The 23,425-nt window shown below is 45.3% G+C and overlaps 1 protein-coding gene across 1 annotated transcript; it reads right to left on the bottom strand.

Moving 5' to 3' along the window:
• Positions 1 to 165: 165 nt before the first annotated feature.
• On the bottom strand, positions 166 to 5,220 carry LOC127307266 (transcription factor GTE11). Its single transcript, XM_051337992.2, has 10 exons — positions 4,852 to 5,220; positions 3,275 to 4,556; positions 3,055 to 3,192; positions 2,386 to 2,453; positions 1,950 to 2,031; positions 1,804 to 1,863; positions 1,591 to 1,703; positions 1,461 to 1,509; positions 1,256 to 1,377; positions 166 to 1,173 (listed from the first exon to the last, which is right to left on the bottom strand). The coding sequence occupies exons 2-10, from the start codon at positions 4,524 to 4,526 to the stop codon at positions 754 to 756; spliced, it is 2,304 nt and encodes a 767-aa protein (XP_051193952.1). The 5' UTR covers positions 4,527 to 4,556; positions 4,852 to 5,220; the 3' UTR covers positions 166 to 753.
• Between the last annotated feature and the right edge of the window lie 18,205 nt (positions 5,221 to 23,425).

A 23,425-nucleotide genomic window follows, 5' to 3' on the forward strand; every position in this document is an offset into this window, starting at 1 on the left:
CCAGATGAGTTCACATTTCAGTGTCCAGTTACAGCATGAGTGTAATTTGTGGTTGTGGCCTCTCCACTACAAGTATCGCAGTTTACGTCGTCTCAAAGATGCTATACAAAACTCCCTTTGCAAGACAAAAAAAAACCAAGCAAAAGCAATGTAACAGCTAGCAAGGGCAAACAAACAATGCACCAACATTTGCATTTTTCCTGTTTCAACAATTTTATCAGGAGGGTTTACAAATGCTTTTTTCAGATGCCCAGTAAACAACTATGCACTTCCTCGACTACAAAATTTGAATTTACAACACGAAGAAGCAACCAAAGAGAAAAGCTATGCTGACTAGCCGCTAGGGGAATAAGCATAAAGGATCACAGTGCAGAAGGAGGTGAGTGTGACAGGAACCATTTGGTCCTCTTGTATTTCCAAGGCTCGACTTGAGCTTTATCTACACCCGACAAAAGTTTGCACTGACGTCTTGATTCTTCCGCGAGAAACAGTTCATCTGAGAAATGAACTCACATTTTGTTTTGCAGCTGTACAGGGTGGCCTCGATCTCGATTCTCCCTTCAAGGGCATGACCCTGCATCCTGCAAGCCCAAAGTTTTAACACCTCCAGCAGCATCGAGGGCCTTTGTGCGCCATTCCAGAAAAAATGTCTGCTCTGTGCACAGGTATCCAGCAATTGCCCATGCGCATCAGCTGAAATAGGCCATTGTTCTCTCCAACCAAAAGGTCAGCTACCTAACATGCCAACGGGCATTAGTTGATTTCTCCTTCCTCCCCATCATTGCTACTGGTAACATTTGGCTCTTCTTCCTCCCCATCCTTGCTACTGGTAACATTTGGCTCTTCTTGCTCCCCATCTTTGCAACTGGTAACATTTGGCTCTTCTTCCTCCCCATCTTTGCTACTGTTAACATTTGGCTCTTCTTCCTCCCCATCGTTGCTACTGGGAACACTTGGCTCCTCTTCCTCATCTTCTTCATCATCTACTTTCATAAACAGTCCAAGTTTTTCCAACATGCTGCCAGAACCAGGAAGAAAACTAGGCATGCCATCCTGGGAGTGCTCAGGACTTGTCTCATCAACGGAGCTCACAATATGCTCTGTAGTAGCTGTCCCAAGCATTTCTAGGTCCTTGGGATGGACGTTGTCATTAATTTCTACAGTTCTCTCCATCTGCATCATGTTTGAAGAAACGCTTAGCAAGAGAACATAAAAAGAGTTGTGTACTACCAGCAAATGCAGTTTATTCACTTACCTCCTGCAAGGCCTGACGAGCCTTCTCCCTCTCGAGGTCACGCTTACGCTTAGATTCGGCTTCAGCTTCAGCTCTGCGAGCTTCCATAGCTGCATTACCTTCAGCCAAAAGCCGTGCTTTTTCTGTGTCCACGGATAGAACAACACTTAGCAACGAAGGAGCTTGCCACTTGGTAGGAAACAAAAGAGGTGTATATGCTTTTTACCTTCCTTCTGCAGTTTCTCCAGCTCCTCCTGTGTATCTCCACCCTCACCCTGAGCTCATAAGGTATACAATGTCAGAAAGAAGTGCAGACAATAATTAAAAAAGAGAACTAGTTGTTCAATCTTACAAACCTGGCTAAGAACCCCATGAGCTTTCACAATTACATCAGCATAACGGCTCCTCAAAAGAGCTGCTCGTAAGAGCTTATCAGGGGAGACTTGGCTATCAGGCTTTGCATTCTCCCCTATATTTTTCATTGGTAAATGATCAGATGATCCAACCAGATTAATGCACAGAGACCACCTAGCGGTCTCATTTGAACCTGCTTAAAAAATCATGCTTACCCTCCGGTGCAGCCTTAGACTCGTTGTCCTGCTCACGAAGTTCAGCATCAGCAGCATTTTCTGTAATTTAACCAATGGTAAGTATAACCTATAAAAGTACAATGAAAGAAACTCCAAAGGTAAAGGAGCATGCAGAGAAAACTTACGGTTAGCATCAACAGGACTGATGACATCACTCTTTTCTTGCTCTGTGGGTTGCTCTGCGGGTTGTTCAGGTACCATAACATCCTACAAATTAGGAGACAGCCAATTATTGCAGTGAAACAGGATAGGTTGGGTAGTTGTCTTGTTTGGTCTTTGATCAAGGCAGATCATGTAATAAAGGAATTGCAGATATTGACACCACACTATCCTATCAGAAATAAAATGGATGAGAAGAGGCATGCTGGGAACAAAGGGGCTGGGGCTACGAAGGTGGTGTTATCAAACACCAAAAGAAAATGACAACGAAACAGGGATGAAAACAGATAGCCGAGGAGAGAAAGAATTGTTGGGTATTTATCCCTTTGATGAAAATCTTAGGTAGGTAAAATAGTCCTTGAACTGGCTTTAGGATCACCCAGTAAAAAACTGCCAAAGTACCTTTGCAAGCTTTGCTGGGCTACCAACTTTTTCCGATTCACTTTCGGAGTCACTGCCAGAGTCAGAATCTGCATTACGAACATAGCAAATACGGTCTGAGGACACCTTTAAAAACGATAAATATATCAAATACAGTAGTGGCAATGTAGGGTCTTATACATAACTTGGACTGACTGTCTAAGAAAAATGCACGTCCAAAATGTATGTATATTTCCCAATAATAATTTCTAGAAATCATTGACTTATGTATGATCCCCAGAAAAAGTAACACCGAATGCATAAGTGTGCAAGGTCACCCTTGCATCACATATCAAGTTCAATGAGTCTCAATCACGAGAAACTGCAGGTTTGTATCATGTTCTGCTGTGTGAGTGTGTGACACTGAAATCATGAGATCTCAACTACCCCAAAAAAATACACCGGTAAATCAACCAGAAGTTAACAAATTAAGTAAAAGAAAAAAGAACACAGAATTGCAGCGGATGTTAATTTCAGCTAATATTCTGAAGAAAAGCTGCCTTACGTAGCACATGAAACTCATTAATAGACATTCCCAAGTCTAGCCAAAGATGAGTGACGGAACACGAGCTAGGTGTAAGCACAAACTTGTATATGAAACAAATATGAGAAAAGAAATATACAAAATGTTAAGCTCTCATAGGTACACACCGCTGGACGAAGATCCAGAATCACTGCTGGAACTACTTGGGCTACCAAGTTTGCTAGCTTTGATTTGTGGATCCTTCTCTATCAGTATAGGGGATGTATTGCCACAAATGTCCACATCCTCCTCGATAGGCTCACCACCTGAATGCACAGAAAATCAATCTTCAAGTATAGCATCGATGGCGTCATAGTTAAATAGCATCAGATGTAGATGAGAAAATACCTTTGCAGGGATCTGTGGACGAGTGACTGAGGCCAGATACACCCACGGCCTCATTCTCCGAAGGCTCGGATTTTGTATGCTGCTTATCTCTCTCTTGCAAAAACTTGTCCACGCGCTTCTTCAGCTCTACTAGCACGTCATCACTGAGTGCATGGATATCGATCTCTACCTCCCCATCGCCAGCCTCATCAGGATTGTTAGGAATATCCTGCTGCAACAAATCAATGATGTGACCAGGCAACTGGTCTGGATCCTCAAACAAAGTAGCCAGGCAGTTTCCAAAGGATTCTTTCTCGGCGTCCGTCATCTTTGGCATAGCAGCCTCGGTTGGCCTGACACCCTCCACTGACAGGTCACTGCGGTCCACAGGAGGGGTCTTCCTCCTCTTAGAGTCAGCCCTGGCAACCTCAACATGTGGCTTAGCAGGGGCAGAAGCCAACTTCTTCTCTACCGTCTTCCATCTAGCCTCAAACATTTTGTTGAGCTGAATGGCCATATCGTGCACTGCATGCCCGCGGGGATTATACGTTATCGCATTGTTGAAGGTGAGCCGAACCTCCGCTGCGAAATCAGACGGGCTCGTGTAGGCACCAGAGTCCAGCTTGGCCTTGATCGTCCCGAGGTCCATGGGGTGCTTGATAATGTCGTTATAATCCGGAATGTTGAGCTTCTCCGCGTCGACTGGAACATTGAAAATATGGCTACACTTCTGAGTCATGAGCTTCTTGAGAATGGCCTCGCACTGCTTCATGACGGTAGCCTCGGGCAACGGCGTCGCCGCGGAGGAGGCTTCGGGGCGGGGCTTGGTGGGCAGGAAGCGGCCCTTGGCGCCACGGACCACATGGCTGCCCCGCTGCACCTTCTTGGGCCGAGGGGCGGCCGAGGACGAGAACGCGGGCGCCCTGCTGACGACGGGGACAATGGCCGAGAACTCGGGCTTCTTGAGGAGATCCCGGACCGAGTCGAGCTCCGACCGGAACCTCTTGCGGAGGTAGCGGCGCTCGGACGACGAGAGCTTGGACGGGACGAAGGTCTCGCGCTTGAGCACGAAGCCGCCGGCGTCGCTGTTGAGGCTGATGCACTTGCGCTTGGGCGCGGAGGAGTCCTCCGAGTCGACGCGCACCGGGCTGCCCGACTCGCCGACCGTCTCCGCGTACCCGCGGGGCGGCGCAGCGGCCCTGTAGGATATTTCGTCGTAGCTCCGCTTAATCTGCCGCTGCGGCCCGTAGTCCACGAGCACCGTCGGCGTCATGTTGCCCGGCGCCAGCGGGTCGCCGCAGATCTGCGCAATATTGGGAGGCAAGTTTAGTCACACCGCAAACTGGAACCTCCCGCCCGCGCAATGAGGGGAATGCAGAGAAGGGTAAATTTGCAGGTATTCGAATGCTGTACACCAAAACCCTAACAACATTAGACCTAGGCCTAGCGGGAGCCGGTGCTCAAAATCCGGGAGCGCGACGCTCGAATCCTCTAATTCGCGTGCAGAATCGGACGCCTACGGGTCCGAATTCGAAAACCCCCCAAAAAAAAAATCAGCGGCCGGGGAACCCGAAGCGGGGAGGAATGCAAACCAGGACCTGGACGCTGGATCTGAGGCGGCGCGAACCCTAGCTCGGGATCCGGGCCGAGGCGGGCGAGCCCCTCGCGTGCGCGCGGCGGATCTGCGCCGGGGAACGGCGGATCTGGAGGGCGCGGGCGGACGGCGGGCACGAGCGCGCGGTGGGCACCGCGGGTACGAGTCGCCTCCCCCTCTTCCTTATCCTCTTTTTTTTTTTTCTCCTCCTCGCTCGATGTTTCCTCTTTTCCTTTCGTCGCGCGAGCCGCTCGCTAGTCGTCTCGTCTCCCGCTGCTGCTGGCTTATCCCTTTTTCCTTGCTCGCTCGCGACCGAGCCCGAAGTGGAGCGGAACGACTCGACTCGACTCGGCTAGATTTGGTTGGATGCGACTTGACGCGCGGGGGGTTAGGGCGCGCCCGGGGTGGGTATTTATAGGTGGTGGAGGGTACGGGGGGCGGTGGGCGCCGCATCCTGGCCGTCGGTTCGCGGGCATCGGACGGCTGGGTGGGCGGATCTCGGCGCGGGCCCCGTCGGGACCGCCGTGACGTGGAGCGTGGCGCGCTTTGACTTTGTTCCAGAAGGTTTCTGCTCCGACGTGGATCGGGTTAGGCGTGAGGATGTGCGGTGGGGCCGGGAGGCTTATGGGCCCGCGTGTCATTGGGGGAGGGTAAGTGGAGATGCGGTTTGGGATTTGGTTTGGGGCAGTGCGGCCGTCTTTTGTCGAGCACGCGAGATCTGGGTACAGTTTGTGCGCGGAGGCGTTTGATGACTACTTGGAGGTGAAGGCTCGGTGACACGTGGAAGCTGCTGCGTGGCCGGGTCCCGCGACTCCTGGCCCGCTCCGTTTTTTTTTCCTGAGATGCCTCGGTGCTTTTTGGGTTGCGATTACGATGAAAGAAGCGAACCAGCAGAGTCCTCCTATCCCCCGCGTATCTGAAGGAGTCCAGGGAGAGAGGAAGAAGGCCCATGGAGGCCCGGTGGTGTTTTCCTAGTGCGATAGATTTTCATTTTGACATCGCTACGGCTACTTGTGGCCCGGTGGAAAGTGCACGGATTTTCTTTTTCTGTCACCGTCTCTCTGTCGGCAAATCCTATTCCCCGCTCATTAGCGGGGCAGATTAACGCGCGCCAACGTGGGGAGCGACGGGCCGCGGTCCATCTAGGTTGGTTTTCTTTCGGTTATGTTTTTTATTTTTCTTCGTATCTTTTTCATTTTTCTGTTTTTTCTTTTCCCATTTTGAATATATTTTTTAAATTCGAGCAAATTTTAAGTTTGAGCAACTTTTGAATTCAAGCAAATTTGAACTGAAACAAATTTAAATTTTTGTTCGGTTTTGAAATTTGCTTAGATTTATATTTTCGCCCGGAATTTTGCGAAGATTTGATTTTTGCTTTGTTCTTGGAATTTGCTTAGATTTCAAATTTTGCCTGGTTTCGAAATACGCTCAGGTTTAAATTTTGCTCGGTTTCGATATTTGTTTAAGTTCGAAAAAAGTATAAGCATACATATGCTTATACGGGGATTTGTTCCCTGGTCTCCACTAGCAGCAAAGGAGCTAACACCAGTCTCCACTAGCAGCAAAGGAGCTAACACCAGTACGGTTGTCTCATGTGTTGTATAGAAACGAAAGAAAACTTTATAGTACCTACTTTATTCGCCGAACGAAGTAATGGGCTGGCCCATCCGGCTTCCGCTTCAGGCGATGCGTTGTTCCGGCGCGCTAAGGAGAGGGAAATAGGGAAACCCCTCTCTATCCCTCCACTACTAGGAAAAGGCTTATAGCCGCACTCCTTACCGCCGGCAAGTTTGATTTGAAGATGCCGGCGGTAAGGCCTTCCAGGGTGGCCTAACCCTACCGCCGGCGAAGTCAAAAGGAAGATGCCAGGGGTACATGCGTTACCGCCGGCGAGTTCAATTTGAAGATGCCGGTGATATAATGGGCCGCGGGGCCACCGTTCGGCCTGGCCTTACTGCCGGCGATTTTGGCCCAATACCGCCGGGGGTAGCGGGCCTTTCCCTTGGCGATCCCGCACCGAAGGTGCCGGGGGTAACGGGTGCCACCCAGGCTGCACTTTTCGCCTGAGACCCAACTCACGAGTCGAGTCGCTCAACCCTACATCCCTCAGACCCAACTCCACACCCAGACGTGGCGACGGCGGCCACGCACCGAGCCCGCCTCACCGCCGGCACATCCCCTTCCCCACACCGCAGCAGGAGATGATGGTGGCCAAGTTCCTACCGCCGGGCCACCAAATCCCCTTCTCCCCGTCCTCAGGATCCCCTCCTTTCCCCCGGCTCCCTTTCGTCGCGTGCTCACCAGATCTGGTCGCAGAAGACGACCTTGGGCATCCCCAGGCTACGCTGGCCACCGCAGGTCCTCCTCCGCTAGCCCGGCGTCGACGATGACGACAAGGATGGCGGATCCAGGCCTCGCGCGTTCACTGAGGGCGGATCCAGATCGCACAACCGCGGCGCCCTATCGAGTTCGCCTGCCCGCGTCCGTCCGCGCGGAAGCCACGACCGGGATGTGGCCGGAAGACCAACCCTTCTCCGCCGGTGACCTCAGCGACCACCTCCCCGAGCTGCTGGTCGTCGGCGACATCCCCGAGCTGCAGCTGCCCACCACGACTTGATCTTGCTACGGCCGACAACCACAACAACCTGCAACAGCCCGGTGATGCCCCTCTCCTCCTCTATCTATTCTTGTTAAGAAAATCTAGTGCTTGATTCTTGTCGTTGTGCCCTTACCAAGTATATGAACTGCCATATTGTTTCAGAGATGGCTCCATGATATGTAAAAAATCACCTGTGATACCCCTTGGAAAAATGTGTGGATCAATCCAAGCTATAGTGGCATGCTCTGTTGGTCGATGCCTAGCTCTTTTAAATCGCATAACCTGGCAAGTTGGTGATCCTTAGGGTACCATTTGGCACTCTTCGGTTCAATCAAATGACCTAAAATTTATAAGCCACATGTTTGGAGTAAACCTTAATTTTAGCCTATTCTTACTTGCGTTGAATACCTATTTTAGCCTATGTTAGTTTAGATATGTGGAGTCTTACTTTAGTGGATTACTATGATTGCTCTTGGAAAGAGTAGGTTTCTTGTGGATTTACCACTCTGTACACATGCTTCGAATGGTTATTAATTCTTTTTTCATAAGTTGCATAATCAAATCGTCACTACTGTCCTTTATTCAAATGATTCAGTTTGTTCATTCTGTGCTGCATTTAAGTTGTAGTTTATGGAACCTGCAAAACCAAAACCTGTTATATTCATTTCTGTCTGAAAAACTTGCTTCTGGAAGGTTCTATTACTAACTACTACTTACTAATTTTGTGCATCAATGAAAACCTGATGAAAATATAATGAACCGTTATGCTTAACGAGTGTCCAATGCTGATGATTTTGAGGATCTCTACTGATCTGTACATGTTTATCGCATTTTTTAGTTGTTTGTAATGATGATTTATTCATGTCTTCGAATTCCTCTCATGATACCCTATGATTCTTTTTGCTTGCTCTCTTAGGCTGCATACTACCTCAACGTCATGGATTGCTGGTCCTTAGCCATACTACCTCGTCTACTTCCCCGATACTTGCCGTTTAGAAGCTTGTCAACATTGGTTTCCAAAGGTGATTTCTAGTCATTTGGCATAGGGAGAACTATTGTGCTCCTCCTGTATTAACTTAGTGTTGTATATTTGCATGATAATATATTGCAATGCGCACAAGTTACATGGTTGATGAATAATAATTTCTTTTCATGTGCTTCCTTGTCGGTAGTTGCCCTAGGATAAATAAGCATCGTCTCTCATTTACACAATGTTTCAGCTAGTTTTATTTTGTATCTAGCAGATTTACTTGATAACTCATGTACTTCACTAGTACTACTTGACATATTATTGTAGGAACACTAGGCAGATTTACCATGCTTACCTTCCATGAAGGCTACCACTAGGCAGATATACCATATGCTCTCTCCCTTGCACTTTTGATGGTAGTGAAACTGGTTAGGAGCTGAACAAGTAATCAACAGGGATTGCCTGTGGTAATGGCCTGCAGTAATTGTTTTTCTGTTGTGTGTATTTGCAGCTGCAAAGAGGTGTTATTATTAGACCTGATGCACAGAGAGGTTGTGCAGGAGAAGATGGCGGTGTCAAACATCCTCTCTTCTTAGTACATCCTCTCTTCTCTCTCTGTAGCATAAACTGTTGAAGTACTTGAGCTTGTGTTCTGAATTTGTTTGTGCTGGAGTGTTCGTGCTTCTGAATTTATTAGTACTGTCTCTAGACTAAGCAGCTTAATTATACCCCATATACTTTGTTAGTACTGTCTCTCAATATTTTTTTAACTTAAAACAAGCAACCTGAGGTACACATTGTATTCAGAGCTTGTTTGTTAACATTGATGTCTCTGATTATCACTAGATAGTCTTATGCTGCCGCTTCCAAACGCGGGAGGAGGAGCTGGCCGGCGGCATTTCAGCGAGTAGGCTGGCCGGCAGCCAGCAGAGGAGTGAGAAGCCTGGTGGGCAGCTAGCGGGCAGCTAGAAGCCTGTATCTATTTGTGTAATATTTGCTAGTTGGAGACTTTCTATATCTGTTGTGTTATTGATGCATGCACATTATGAACATTTGGATACTTTCTATATCTGTTGTGTTATTGATGTCTATTTTGCTGTCATTCTGGTATTTGCCTGTATATTCTGTGTATATGTTATGAATTCTGGTGTATATACTGTGAAATTCAAGATTTTTTTTTTTGGCTCCCGTTAATATTACCACTGGCGAAATGTACATGTATCCCTGGCGTTTTGCAAAGCGCCAGCACTACAACCTGATACCCCCGGCAAAATGGGAAGACGCCGGTGGTAAGACTTACCCCCGGCGAATTGGGTAAAACGCCGGCGGTAACGGCCCTTACCACCTGCAAATTGGAAGGCGCCGGTGATGAGGCATTACCACCGGCGAGGTGATCGCCGGCGAATGCAAAAACGCCGACGGTAAGCCATTTCAGGTCGCCGGTGGTAAGGCATTTCCTAGTAGTGCTCCTTCCTTTCTCTCTCTCGTAAACATGACTGACACAAACAAATATGTGCACATCTTTGTGATCCATGTACGAGAATCTTGCACAAATCACCCGGTTTGTGTACAAACGTCACCTCAAACTTTGTGTCCGAGGTCTACCCATGTTTTTTTCTTCAATCTATATTGTTATATTGGAGTTGATCGTAGGTCAACGCATTTGGTGAAGGAGATTCGAAGCCTCTGAACCGCTTGATCTACCTCCGATGGCAGCATAAATCGACATGATACTTGTCTTAGGTAATTACCCTTCGCTGCCACCGATAAGTGAAAAACGACGGTTCGCTCATAATAAACAGCCCCGACCTCCTCAGCACAGGGTCCCGCCACCCCTAACATCAGCCATCCCATCCAGGGATCCGCCTATGCACCTATCTAGTTTACTTTTAAGGGGGTTGTGTTCAATGATGGAAATAGGCTAGGGTTAATGTTTCACCTGCAGCTATGCATACATATATAAATGAAGCTCATGTGTGTAACAAATAAAATAGAGATAAGAAATTTGCGAGTAGCACATCCGTAAATACTCTTGCCCCTAAAGCCAGAGGGGACAAGAGCCTAATGGTCCAACCATTGTCCTTACAGCCGCAAGTAACAACGGTTTTTAAGTAAATACAGACCAAAGCCTTAAGCTAGATGAGTGTGCTATGATCCTGAATGAATCACTAAACATGTACCGTTACTTTCCCCTTTCTGTCACTGAGGTTTCGCGGTAGTACGCAATTCTCCACTCATCTCATCTCTTCTCTTGATCGACTCGAATGATATGGGTACCTGCAGATCATCAAGACGAGGCAAAGAGACAAGGATACAAGATTGTAAAACTCATATTTTTTGAGTCCTCGTTTTTTTTTTGAGGTAAAACAGTGGGAAAGGCTCCCACTGCAATTTTTTATTATATATAAAAAAGAACAAACTGTACAAGCATATATACAAAAAGGAGGAAGAAAGAGAAAGAATAAATCTAAAAAACTAAGAAGCTAAAAAAGAAAGAAAATTACAGCACAGAGTCTAGCCAAGAAACATAACAAGCTTTGTGTTTCTTTTTCATTCTATGGGCAAGGAGCTTTAGTTCTTCCATGTAAATAGCTTTCCATCCTTGAAAACTAGCATTCTGTCCTCGGAAGATTTTGTTGTTTCTTGTCATCCAGAGTGCCCAGGAAGCCAGAATAATAATTTCCATCGAGAAAGGAAGCTTTAAAGAAACTTTCAAATCCTGGAATGCTTCATTTACAGAGAGGTTTCTTTGTCGACTGGGGCATATAAAGTGCCAACATTCTTCTGCAAAGGGGCATGTCCAAAAGAGGTGCTGTAGTGTTTCCTCTCTGTTACATTCCAAAGTAGCACAATTATAAGATTGCAAGACCATTTTCTTCCTCCCAAGCAGATTTCTAGTATTGAGCCTATCATTGAGCAGGAGCCAGAAGAAAAACTTATGCTTTGCTTGACAAGAAGATTTCCATATCCAAGAGAAAAGGGGAACTGTTGGTTGAAAACCAATTAGGGCTTTGTATGCTTTCTGAGAGGAAAAAACAGAATTTCCCCAAATGTATGACCAGGTATCTTTTTCATCTGAGAGCACTTTTTCCATAGCATCTTGACAAATAACCTCCAAGTCATTAAATTCCTCAAAAGCTTCTTGAGACAGGGGAAGATTAAAGAGATCTTCAGTGTATTCAGTGAGAACAGCCTCATTTACCGAAATATTAGTTTTTTTTGCAAAGGTGATAAGGTGTGGAAATTTCTGTTGTAGACACTGATCATTCCACAAATCCCCCCAGATGCACATGAACGCTGCGAGATTCACCCGAACCCGCGGCCTATGAGGACTACTCACACATAATATCAAGATCAAATACAAAGATAGAAATCATTGTGCAAAATACTTAGATTGAAATCACAATATTCTTACAATGGTCGCCAATTCGAAAGAAGATCTCTATTACAATGGTGATGGTTATGGCTATGGAGGAGATGGGAGATGGAATGGATGAACTATGGTGATGGATCTCCTTCAGTGTGGTGTAGATGGATCTGGTTGATGGAGGCTCTGTTTGGCGACGAATGGTTCTCTTTTCAGCGTCGGTCCCTTCATGACTTTTATAGTTTTTGACCTCGGGAACGCAGCCGCAAGTGGTACGGGCGGACGGTACAGGCGGGCTTGCCTGTCCCTATGCCCGTTAAAGCTGCAGGAACCGCCTTTCGGAGTATAGTCAACTTTGCTATTATATGATTTTCTTCAGTAATTGCAGGTCCATTTGCCATTATGACCTGATTTCCTGCACAACATCCAAAAATAGAAGAGATTGCACATCTTTGCATTGATTAGGCATTAGTGGCAAGTTGAGAGGTAAAAAAACTTAGTCAATTTCTTAACTTAGCTAAGGGTTTAAACACGAGAAAATATGGCGTATTTCACAGCCATCAACTTCCTCAAACTTAAACTTGATCGTCCTCGAGTAAGAAACAAAGAACCATAAGAAACTTGATGTTTTAACAAAAACAACGAGAAAGCAAAGTCAGTTACAAGTGATAACCTTATGAGTCCAGCACTTCTTCCATTTGAAAGCTTACCATAGTTAGAGAAGTGCCAAGAATATAATACAAGCATTGGTAACTCATAATAAAGATTATAAGTATGAATAGCTAGTTGTGGAAACAATTACTCTAGCTTAAATAGTTAACTCTCAGTTTTCCAAGAAACACTGGAAGTTTATTATCATCAAATTAAGTATGAGCATTCATGTCTAAAGAGGTATAAGCAAGGAAATATCTTAATTACGCCCACATCAACCGATCAAGGCTATCAGAACACTTACTATCCATTCATTGCCTTTAAAGAATATAATCATCTAATAGTAGCGAGTCCATGCCAAGACTTGAGAAGCGATATCTTTCGGATTCCTTCGATAGTTTCCAACTAAAATTTATGAATGACATTGTAGGATTGTGACAACCATGGGGCCAGTGGTGCTACTATCCCAAGAGTGTGTGCAACAGTCATGTTGACACGCATAAAGCAATATCAGATACTAATGCATATGTTGACACGCGTAAAACAATATCTCATGTTTGTATACAACCTTACACCTTGGCATGCATCTCAGCTACCACTAGACTTCAATTCCATCAAACAACTCCTATCAAGAGTGCTATCAAGTCTATCACAACATCTATGGAGTTAAGTATCTTCAAAGTTAAACTCTTAAGACAATTGGTCATCATACAAAGTCATAATTTTAATACTTCTTCTTGTTGTACTTTTTTGGCAATATTATTTTCAAGGCAAGACTCGGTTAACTAAATGAACTAGAGTAAGAACTTTCACAATTAACTAATCATACAAATAAAACTCTACTCCAATTGTTTCAAATCACTCCCACTGGTAGACTATCTTAGCAAGTCTACGGACTAGCATAAACAATTCAAACTTCAAAAGTGGGATACATAAGACATACCTCTTGTAGGTGGCTTCATATTTATCTTCCTTATGATGTGTTCCTTCAAAACCCTTGGTAGATCTCTCTCATAGATATTATCAAGGAAAGAGGCATTAGAAAATTCAGTTCTTTCAAGAACAAGGATAAAAGGAAAATTCTTTTTCGTATTTTCATGAATTGGGATAGAAAGGGAAAAAGAAACGAGAATGGTGACAAAGTAAGGAACTAAAAAAACAAATGAAAAAGGAAAAAGGAAAACAAACTAAAACGAAAAGCAAAGCAAAGTGTTAGAACAAACCAACATGAGTGTTTCAAAGCTTTCTCAAAGAGGTGGAGTACAAATTCATTCAACACAAATAAAAATGCTAGAGGAACACATCCCCAGGCTTAGGCTCTTGTAAGCCCTCTTGGTAAGCTCATTGTGGTGGAGGATAATTCCTATCGTTCCATTGGCTGCTCCAATGAGTGAACTGGGAATTGAGTTAGGTGGTGTGGTCTCGAAGGTTGATGGCAAGGTTGCTCATGTTCTCAATGCTTCCTTCGAGCACGTACATGTCATAGTAGGTGGTGAAGTCATGGAGTGGCTGCTGCTCCTGTTCATGGGCCTGCTAAACTAATTACAAAAGCCAATTACACTTAAAAGTTGATATCAATGATATACCCAATTACATACACATTGTAGCATTGTGTCCAATTAATTTAAACAAATAAAATAATTAGGAAAATTACAAGGCAATTAATGTGCCCGAATAAAAAAATACATATAATTATGGAGGGCTTTTATTAGCATCATCAATAACACGGTGGTATTTGGCAATCGTCTTGATTGAATCTTGTGTACTCTTTTTCAACATATCAGCTAGAGATATTAGAGCAGCAACACCATGTCTTTCATACAGTACAGCCTTGAGATATTTATTATTTGATGAAAGGAATGATCTAGGTTGACCGCTATGGGAGGATGCATCAGAATAAAGGTCAGAATTTTTTGGGGGCCTCTCTTCTGATGAGGATTGCTTCATTACAACTGCATTATGATAGTTAAACGATGAACTATGCAAACATGTATTAAGCATTGTCGATATGAGAAAGTCACAAGTACTAATCACAGACTTATATTATATCGTTGCATAGGCTCACTACGAAAACTTTTTTGCCATCTATCAGCTACTAAGGACTGCTTCATTACAACTGCATTCTAGTAATATTGCAAACATAGTTACAACAGTGAACTATTCAAACATGTATTATGCAATGTACATATAAGATAGTAACAAGTTGCAGAAATAAGCACAAGATAATATATAGAACTTGTACTAAGCACAGACTTACATTATAATATTGCACAGGCTCGCTATAGATCCTTTTTTGGCACGTGTCTTCTAATGATGACTGCTTCATTACAACTGCATTCTGGTAATATTGCAAATATAGTTACAACAATGAACTATTCAAACATGTATTATGCAATGTAGAGATCAGATAACATCATGTAGCAGAAATAACCATAACATAAGATATGAAACATGTACTAAGCACAGACTTGCTCGTTGCAGGTCCTTCTCATGCGCGCACTAGTCGTGGTCAACATGCCTGTCATTTTAGGCTCAGCCATCAGGTGAAATGCTAAGCCTCCTGCTCCATTATCCTTAATATGTGTTTAGATATCACATTTAAGTAAGGTGTCAAGGTGGGATTCCGGTGGGATTTCACTTATAGAGTATTTTGCCTTTTCTAGTTCAAATTTTGTGTCAAATTATACACTAGAAAAAACAAAATGTACTACAAGTGGGATTTAGGTGGGATCCCACTTGACACCCTACATTTAAGACCAAGTCAGTTCGTTTTAAATAACAAAAAAATTGAGCTGCCAAATGAATAAGCTAATATTTACCAGATATCAGATTAAAACCAACTAGATGTTGCTTTGCATGAGATAAGAATTTCAGATATTCAAATTTAGAGTAGGGAATTAATATAACTATAATGCCAAGGTTTTCCACATAAAGTAAACTGGCATTAAGAATGACCAGATATCAGGTTCAAATCACCTTAGCAGTTGCTCCAAGACAAGCATATCAAATAGGCAGAAATATAGTAAAGCGTGAATGGCATACTATGGCAGGGTTCGAAGTGTTAATCTCTGGCAGAAGGAACAATGCATACAGGTTATAGATAATAACAGAAGTAAACTGCCAAAATTACCAACCAAGAACTCAGATTCCAACCTTCCCTAGCGTCACCACTGTTAATGTTGGATGTTCTAATAAGCGGTTCGCATGATCAATCTCTAGGAAAAATAACATTGACAAGTTAGTCTACGATAATACAAAGACCAGACATGCAAGCAACAATAACCATACAAGTTGTGTGACAAGAGCATTCATGGAAAAAAATAGTTATAAGCTAATGACGAGGTATAAGAGCAAGCAGATTGGAAATGCACATAGCATGATTATAAAAGCAGTGTGACAATAGCAGGCAGGAGAAAACAGCTAGCAGCTAGCGGTGAGCTAATGACGTGGTATAAGAACAACCAGATTGGAAATGCCTATAGCATGACTATAAAAGCAGTGCGACAATAGCAGCCAGTAAAAAAACAGCTATCAGCAAATGAATGGCTATACGGCTATCAATATGTGGATGCACACATGTGTCAGTAGAATGAACATGATGGTAGCGACCGGATAATGCTTTTGTACAATATTAAAACGAACTTCATGCGAAGCAACACATCAAGAAAGTTAATGGCATATGAGATCTGCAAATAACTATAAAAAAACAAGACTAAAGAAACACCGCGATCAAACGGGCCAGAGTACTTACCAAGCTGCGGCGGGGTGGACAGGGGCGGCAGCTTGCATTCCAGCGGCGGCGAACGCAGGAGACGATGAATCGACCTTGTTTCAGGAGAAGCGGGCGTTAGTGAAGCATACCTATTTGGCTGGCAAGGCCTTCGGTGAAGTTGATACAGCTGTCGCTGACAAGGTATCAACTTGTCAATGCCTACGTATTGTAGACTAGGGTTTGGTTGGAAGTAGAGGGCAAGTAGATCTCGAAGGTTTCAGCCGAAAAGTACTCGACGATTAAGAAACTAGGGTTATGTTGACAATGGATTCGATCCTCTCTTTGTCCCTCGACTCCCCCTTATATAGGAGGCGGAGCCGAGGGATTCATAATACACAAGTTACAGAGTCCGGGAGGGTTTCTAACCCGTCCCGTAAAATTACAAGTCTCTATATTTCCTAATACAACTCTAACTTTCCTTAATATTAACTGGGCTTCCGAACTTCATATACTTCGACTTGTGGGCCTTCAGTAAACCCCGGGTACCATCTTCGGCAGGCCCATTGGGGATGCCAATGTCAGTAGCTCCCGAGATTTTGCTTGAATCGAGGAATCAGGGAAAATCTCCAACTTTATAATCGTCAAGTAACTTTTTCAAGCCACCACATATATCTTTAGATAAATAATTATATATTATACAGGGATAATGGTAGTTGGGGCTAGTTCATCTGACGGATCAGGTACTAGTTAACTGCTCTAGTGGCAATCCGCAAAAACTTACTTCAAGATCACATCCCTGGACATGATCTCGGGATACTGGTGTTAACCCGACAGGTGCCGCTTAAGGTCTTACCATCTGTCGAGTCCCAGTCATATTTTATCGGGTACCTAACGCGTCCATTAGGATTTTTCTTCGTATCTGTTGATACGGAAAAAAGTAGCAAACCGACGTCAGAGACGGTGCCACGCCGCTCAGAACGGATCTGGGGTCTTACCTTCGCAAAGTTTTGCGGCATTCAGAGATTATTCGCGACTTTAAGCGCTCTGAGAATATATTGTCGAGTGCTTTTTCGGCTGTTGGAATAGCACATTTTATTGAGTCAACGGATGACTTATCTTGTCTTCCCGATGGGAGTATATGAAGAGTTATTTGTATAACTCGAAATATACTCATTATACTTTTTCAATTTCATCGGGCACGTGAACAGCGTTCCCGATGGGAGTAGCCCCCGAGGCTACAGCCAAGGACTTGTGCTTGGTTGTAGGCTCAACACTTTAACGCCTGATGTCGCTATATTGTCATATGTTCTTTGAATTTTTATTTTTATCGGGTGCGCGACCAGCGCTCCCGATGGGAGTAGCCCCCGAGGCTATGGACAAATGCTTGTATTTGATCATAGGCTCTCGCCATTTCTATTTTGTCATATCCGAAATTTCCTTTTTCAAAAGTAGCCCCCGAGCGTTTGATCAAAAACTTGTTTTTGACCAAAGGCTCTCGAAATTATTATCACTTGTATTCTTTGACCGGTCTTTGTTTTGTTGCTATCGAAAATTTCCTCTACCAAAGTGACATCAATGCTGACGTTAGCCACGACCTCTTTATTTAAGGGACATGAATTCTCCTCTGCCCCAGACTGGTGGACCCAAAATCCGCAGCAGTTTGACACGTTTGCGCAAGTGGGGGCACACGTTCTCCACTTTTTCTGGCACGCGCACTGTGGCGCCTATCCAGTTCCATCTTCATGAAAATACAATTTTACCCTCTTGTCCACGTGTAATCCATCAATTTCATTACCACTCCATCCAACGGTTCATCGACCCGCACGCTTCCTATGAAAGGTCGTCTTCCTCCTCTGGCCGCCGCTTCGCCGCGCTGCACCTCTGCTTTCTCTCCTCAAATCCCCCATTGCGCCCAACACTTCCTGAGCTCAACCACACTCTCGCTTGCGCCTACGCCTTTGTTGATGCCACCACGTAGACTTACCAGGCACAGTACTCCTGAATCCAAGATGGTGGCGCAATATCTGGGGACAGCAGAGTGGGAAAGATCCAAGATTTCCAATCAGGACACCAACCTGATGAAGAAACTTGGGTTGATGAAGAAGAAAGAAACACTGCGCTTCCCCAGCGAAGAGAGCTACCCGACGCCTCCTATAGGATATCGGGTTAGTTTTGTTGACCATCTTATCCGCGGCCTCTCTACCCCCATTCATGATTTCCTCCGCGGTTTGCTCTTTGTCTATGGGTTGCAGCTTCACCAGCTGACTCCCAATTCCATCCTCCATGTCTCTATTTTCATTACTCTCTGCGAATGCTTCCTTGGAGTTAGTCCTAATTGGGCTCTGTGGAAGCGTATCTTCTGTCTTCGCCGCAACGGCTCCCACAACGTCTCCTACAACATAGGCGGTGTTGTCATTTGCGTTCGCCCTGATGTCGAATACTTTGACGTCAAATTCCCCGACTCTGTTCAAGGGTGGCGCAAAAGATGGTTATACATCCACGAAGAAAGTTCTGACTCGGTGGAATATAACATTGCCCCCTTCGATGGACATGCCAAAATTCTTCGACGCCGCTCCTGGGACGCAGAGGCCACCGAAGAAGAGATAAAGACGACAGAGGCGCTGATGTCTCGTATCCACGAGCTCCAGAATACTCGCGGAAAGGAGTTATCTGGTATCCAAATTACAGCATACTTTCTTAGGATTAGGGTTCAGCCTCTTCAGGCTCGCAAGAACCCCCTCTGGAAATATAGTGGCGAGGAAGATGTCGACCGCCTCTCCAAAGATCTTTCAGTGAAGGATTTGGAGAAGCTTGTCCGAAGAATATCCTCATTGAGCAAGAAAGATGCCGTTCCATCCACCTGTCGCGTGGAGCCGTATAGCGACACCAACGCCCTCCCCAAGGTAAATTTCCATCCTTCCGAGTTTTTATTATTTGTCGGCTACTATTTTTGATGGCATCCTTTGTGTAATCTTGTTGTCGCCATATCTTGCCTTTGTAGGAACACCAAGTCCTATCTTCTCTTCCTCCCCTTCCTGAAGGCGGTGAAGTCAAAGAACGGACTGTCGTCACCGACGAACCCCAGGGCACTTCTCGCCCTGAGAGCGAAGTTGCAGGTTCTCATAAATCTGCGGCTTTCTCTGAAAAAGAAGTTGAATCTGAGGCTTCCGAGTCCACGCATTCTATCCCCTCAGTTGTTTCTCCAAGGAACAAGTGGAAGAGAGAGGATGCCGCAGACTCAGGCACCTCAAAGACTAACAAGTCCCCTCTCGAGGAAACTTTACCCGAAGAGGAGGACAAGCCTTTCAATCCTTACGACGATGCCCTTGTCAGCTCGTAAGTCTCTATCAACTTTCCCTTTGTACCCGGTAATTTTGCCTATCTTTGTTCCTTATATTTTTCCTTGATATGATAGTGGTGACGAGGAAGAAAATCCTCCTATTGACGTGACTGCTTGGATGAGCACGTCTCGTACTTTAGTTCTCTCCGAGACTCGTCCTGAAGTAGACGAAACCTCGCCTCCCCAACAGGATATAGGACACCCTAGTCCTGCTGTGAGCCCCCGTGTGTCATCGCCAAAAAGAGCAAGAACTGATCAAGGACAAGAGCCAAGTCTCATAACCGACAGCTTAGCGACTCCTCGTATGGATGATGTTAGTACCTTATATTTTTTTTATTGTCGCAATTTTTCAACCTCTCTTTTTTATGCCGTGCCATTTTTTAGCCTTTGATGAAGGAATTTGTGCGCCTTGGTACCCAATTTATCGGGTACCGTGACCTTACCAATGAGCTGAAAGGTATTCTTTACGTGCTGCAATTCATCGAGTAGATTTGCCTCTTCTATTTCGCTGTAACTTATTAGACCCTTTATTTTGCTAGAATCCCTTTCTAAGGCAAACAAGCGTGCTGATGACCTTGCCCGCGAGCTTGAAAAAAGTGAAAAAGCTCGCGAGAAGGCTGAATTAGATGCTGCTTATGTCGAGGGTCTTCGAAAGAGACTCCATGACGCAGAAACTGCCTTGAGTGAAAACCTGACTCAGCAGTCTGCTCGCGAAGAAGAAATTATCACACGCTTGGAGTCACAAAGCCGACGCTTTGTTAGTAAGTGCTCCACTACTTTGATTTCTTCAGGCGTAATTTTCTTTGCACATTTGTTGACAAGCCAAATTTTACTTCATCAGGAAGAACGCATCAAGATTATGATCTGGAAAATCCTGAAGGTGATCGCCTTCTCGACGCACTCTCCCTCCTTGAAATTCATGGAGACGAGGCGCGCCAAGGCCTTGCTGACGTTAAATCAGGGCTGTCGCGGCTTTTTCGCTACTTCTTCGCGAAGAAGGAAGAACCCGAGACGTTCACTGCACTAGCCCGGCATTTCATCCCTAAAGAAGATCTTGGGCTAAGTCTTCGGCAGGAAGGCTTGAAGATTGGCGTTGAAGGCACCATTGCTTTGGTTGCCGAAAGCCAACAAGTTGTCGATTGGACGAAGGTTGGTGATATCGGGAAGATGGAGACGAAGAAGTGGCAATCTATGATTAAAGCTGCTAAGCCAAACTCGAAGAAGATCCTCTCCTTCCTTGGGTGCAAACTAACTCCTTCCCCTAGCTCGACCAAGCCAGAGGTCAAGTAGACCGTCCTGCCTATCTTTTTTCTTCTTTTTCTCTTTTGACAACTGTCGCCATAGATGTAATTTGCGACAGCGTACTATTGGTTCACTAGGATCCCAACTTTTGCAAGAACCATGTAAATATACTGAAAATCAATGGAAGTCTTTTTTATGTGATGATTGATGTCGAAATTCTCTTTTCCCGTTGGTGTTTGACAACTATACTCCGACTCCTCCTTCTTCCGACGCTTTGCCTGCTTCCTCGTACTCGAAGAAAATACTAGCTGATGATGAATTCATTGAAGATTCTTCGAGTATGGGTCCAGCACATGAGTTGAAAGAACTTCGCCAACAGCTTCAGTCAATGAAGAAACAAGCGCTCTTGATAATGGAACAATCTCGAAAATCGTCGGAGAAGGAAAAGGTTGCGCTACAGCAGGCTCAAGAAGCTATAGCTTCAAAAGAAGCTGCAGTCATCGAAGCTACGCAAGCTACCTCCCGAGAAAACTTTATGCTTGAATTGATGACTGAAGCAAGCCTAGAAATGGCAGGTATACTCCCCAGGCTGAATCTTCGTCTTTTCTTTGTCTGTTTGCTAGGTCTAACTGGTGTACTGTCGCCAAATAGGTCCCTTTCTGGATGCTGATGCCGAAGATCAATGAGTCGACACAGGTGACATAGGCATACCCAATGGGCCTGCCGAAAGTGGTACCCGGGGTTTAATGAAGGCCCACGACCCGAAGAATAAGAAGATTCGGAAGCCCAAGATATTATTAAGGAAAGTTAGAGTTGTAATATAAGTCATCGTTTGTAATCTTGCGGGATGGGTTAGAAACCCTCCCGGACTCTGTAAACTTGTGTATCATGAATCCCTCGGCTCCGCCTCCTATATAAGGGGGAGTCGAGGGACAAAGAAAGGAATCGAATCTACTGTCAACACAACCCTAGTCTTTACATTGTCGAGCACTTTTCGGCTGAAACCTTCGAGATCTACTTGCCCTCTACATCCAACGAAACCCTAGTTTACAATCTGTAGGCATTGATAAGTTAATCCCTTGTCAATTGGCGCCGTCTGTGGGATCTAGAGGTTTCAAGGAGCTGATCTCGATGGCACGTCCAGAATCGTCGACTTCATCGGTAGCAAGCAATGCGATGGATCGAGGTAAACGGGAAAAAACTGATCTAGTCGATTTTATTCCTCACCCGCCCTCCCGTTTGGATGCATGTGCGTATCTGGAGGAGCCCATCGTCATGACGTTCGGAGAATTCCGATTTAGCGTCAACAAGGAAGGATCTTATCGTCTCGAAGTTTCGATCTCGTCGGAATTTTCAGTGATCGATTCTGACTTTTCATCGAGCGATGAAGAATTTTCGTCGCCACGCTTCATCAACACCAAGGCAGGCGGAAAGTTCGCCAAGATCTTCAGCGACACATCCTTCGGGTCGTCTGCGGACTCCTTTATAAGCAGCGACTCTGACAGCGTCGACAGCTTCAACTTCATCGACAAATCTCCTGCCATCGGAAAGGTCTTCACCAAACTCTACGATGGTGTCACCAATCCTGACAAAAATCAACACCCAAAATATCATCAAGTCTATGCAATCGAGGAGGCAAGCCGAGCAACACCAGAAACGTCAGAGGCTTTCGACGATTTGGGAAACCCATACGTCGATCCCGCTGATCTTAGAAGAGGCCTAGGCACTAAATATGTCGGGTCTTCGCCTCGCGAAAGAGTCCAACTCCCACAAGCAGCGTGGGATAGAGCCGCAAGAGCTATGGACGGTACAAAACCAATGACTACAACCGCTACTGTCGAAGAGTTACAGGCCTATCAATACAGACTTGCTCGTGTGAGTAGGGAACTGGAAAAACAAACAGCTTCCTTGAACAGGAGAAAGGAAGCAGCTTCCGCGTCAAGTAGGCGAAGAGCAGAACTAAGCCGACAATCAGGAACTTCGGGAGATAGTCACAGAGAGGCTCGAAGGAGAGCAAGATCTCGACTGCAAAATATACCCGAAGCAGAGAGGGATCATCTGATTCAAAATCTCGACATGTCTTTCATGACGATAGACACCAGGGGAAATATTATCCCTAAAACACCAGAAGCTGGGTACATGGCAACGCAAGCTTATATCCTCGCGTCCAGACCACCCCCTGGGGATCCAAGAGAAGCGTTATTCAACATGGCAATGGCAGGAGTTGGAGTCATGGGAACAGCATTCACAGCTACACCTCCCGAAGGAACCGCAAGGCAAAATAGTCCACGACCCACTGCAGCAGTGCAAGATCCACCGAGAACAAGTGGGGCAAGAGATACAACGGCTCAAGCAAGGGTAGACAGAGCGCGACAAGAAAGAAGAGAACATCGGCATTCACCAGAAGTTGCAGATGAAGATCTGTGCGGGCTCCCGTGCTTTACGAGACGAGGCCGAAAAACTCGAGTCCCGTCAGGGTTCAAGCTACCCGAAAACTTCAAGAAATTCGACGGATTACAGGATCCTGAAGATTGGCTCGTTGACTACCTCGAGATGGTGAAGTTGATAGGAGGAACCAGGGCAACAACTATGCAAAGCATCCAGGTACATCTGAGTGGAGCCGCACGATCTTGGATAAAGAAACTTCCCCCAGGTTCTATCGACAACTGGGATAGTTTCGAAGACATCTTCGTAAAA

The sequence above is a fragment of the Lolium perenne genome, chromosome 6 (assembly GCF_019359855.2).
Source record: "Lolium perenne isolate Kyuss_39 chromosome 6, Kyuss_2.0, whole genome shotgun sequence".
In the NCBI taxonomy this organism is placed as follows: Eukaryota; Viridiplantae; Streptophyta; class Magnoliopsida; order Poales; family Poaceae; genus Lolium; species Lolium perenne.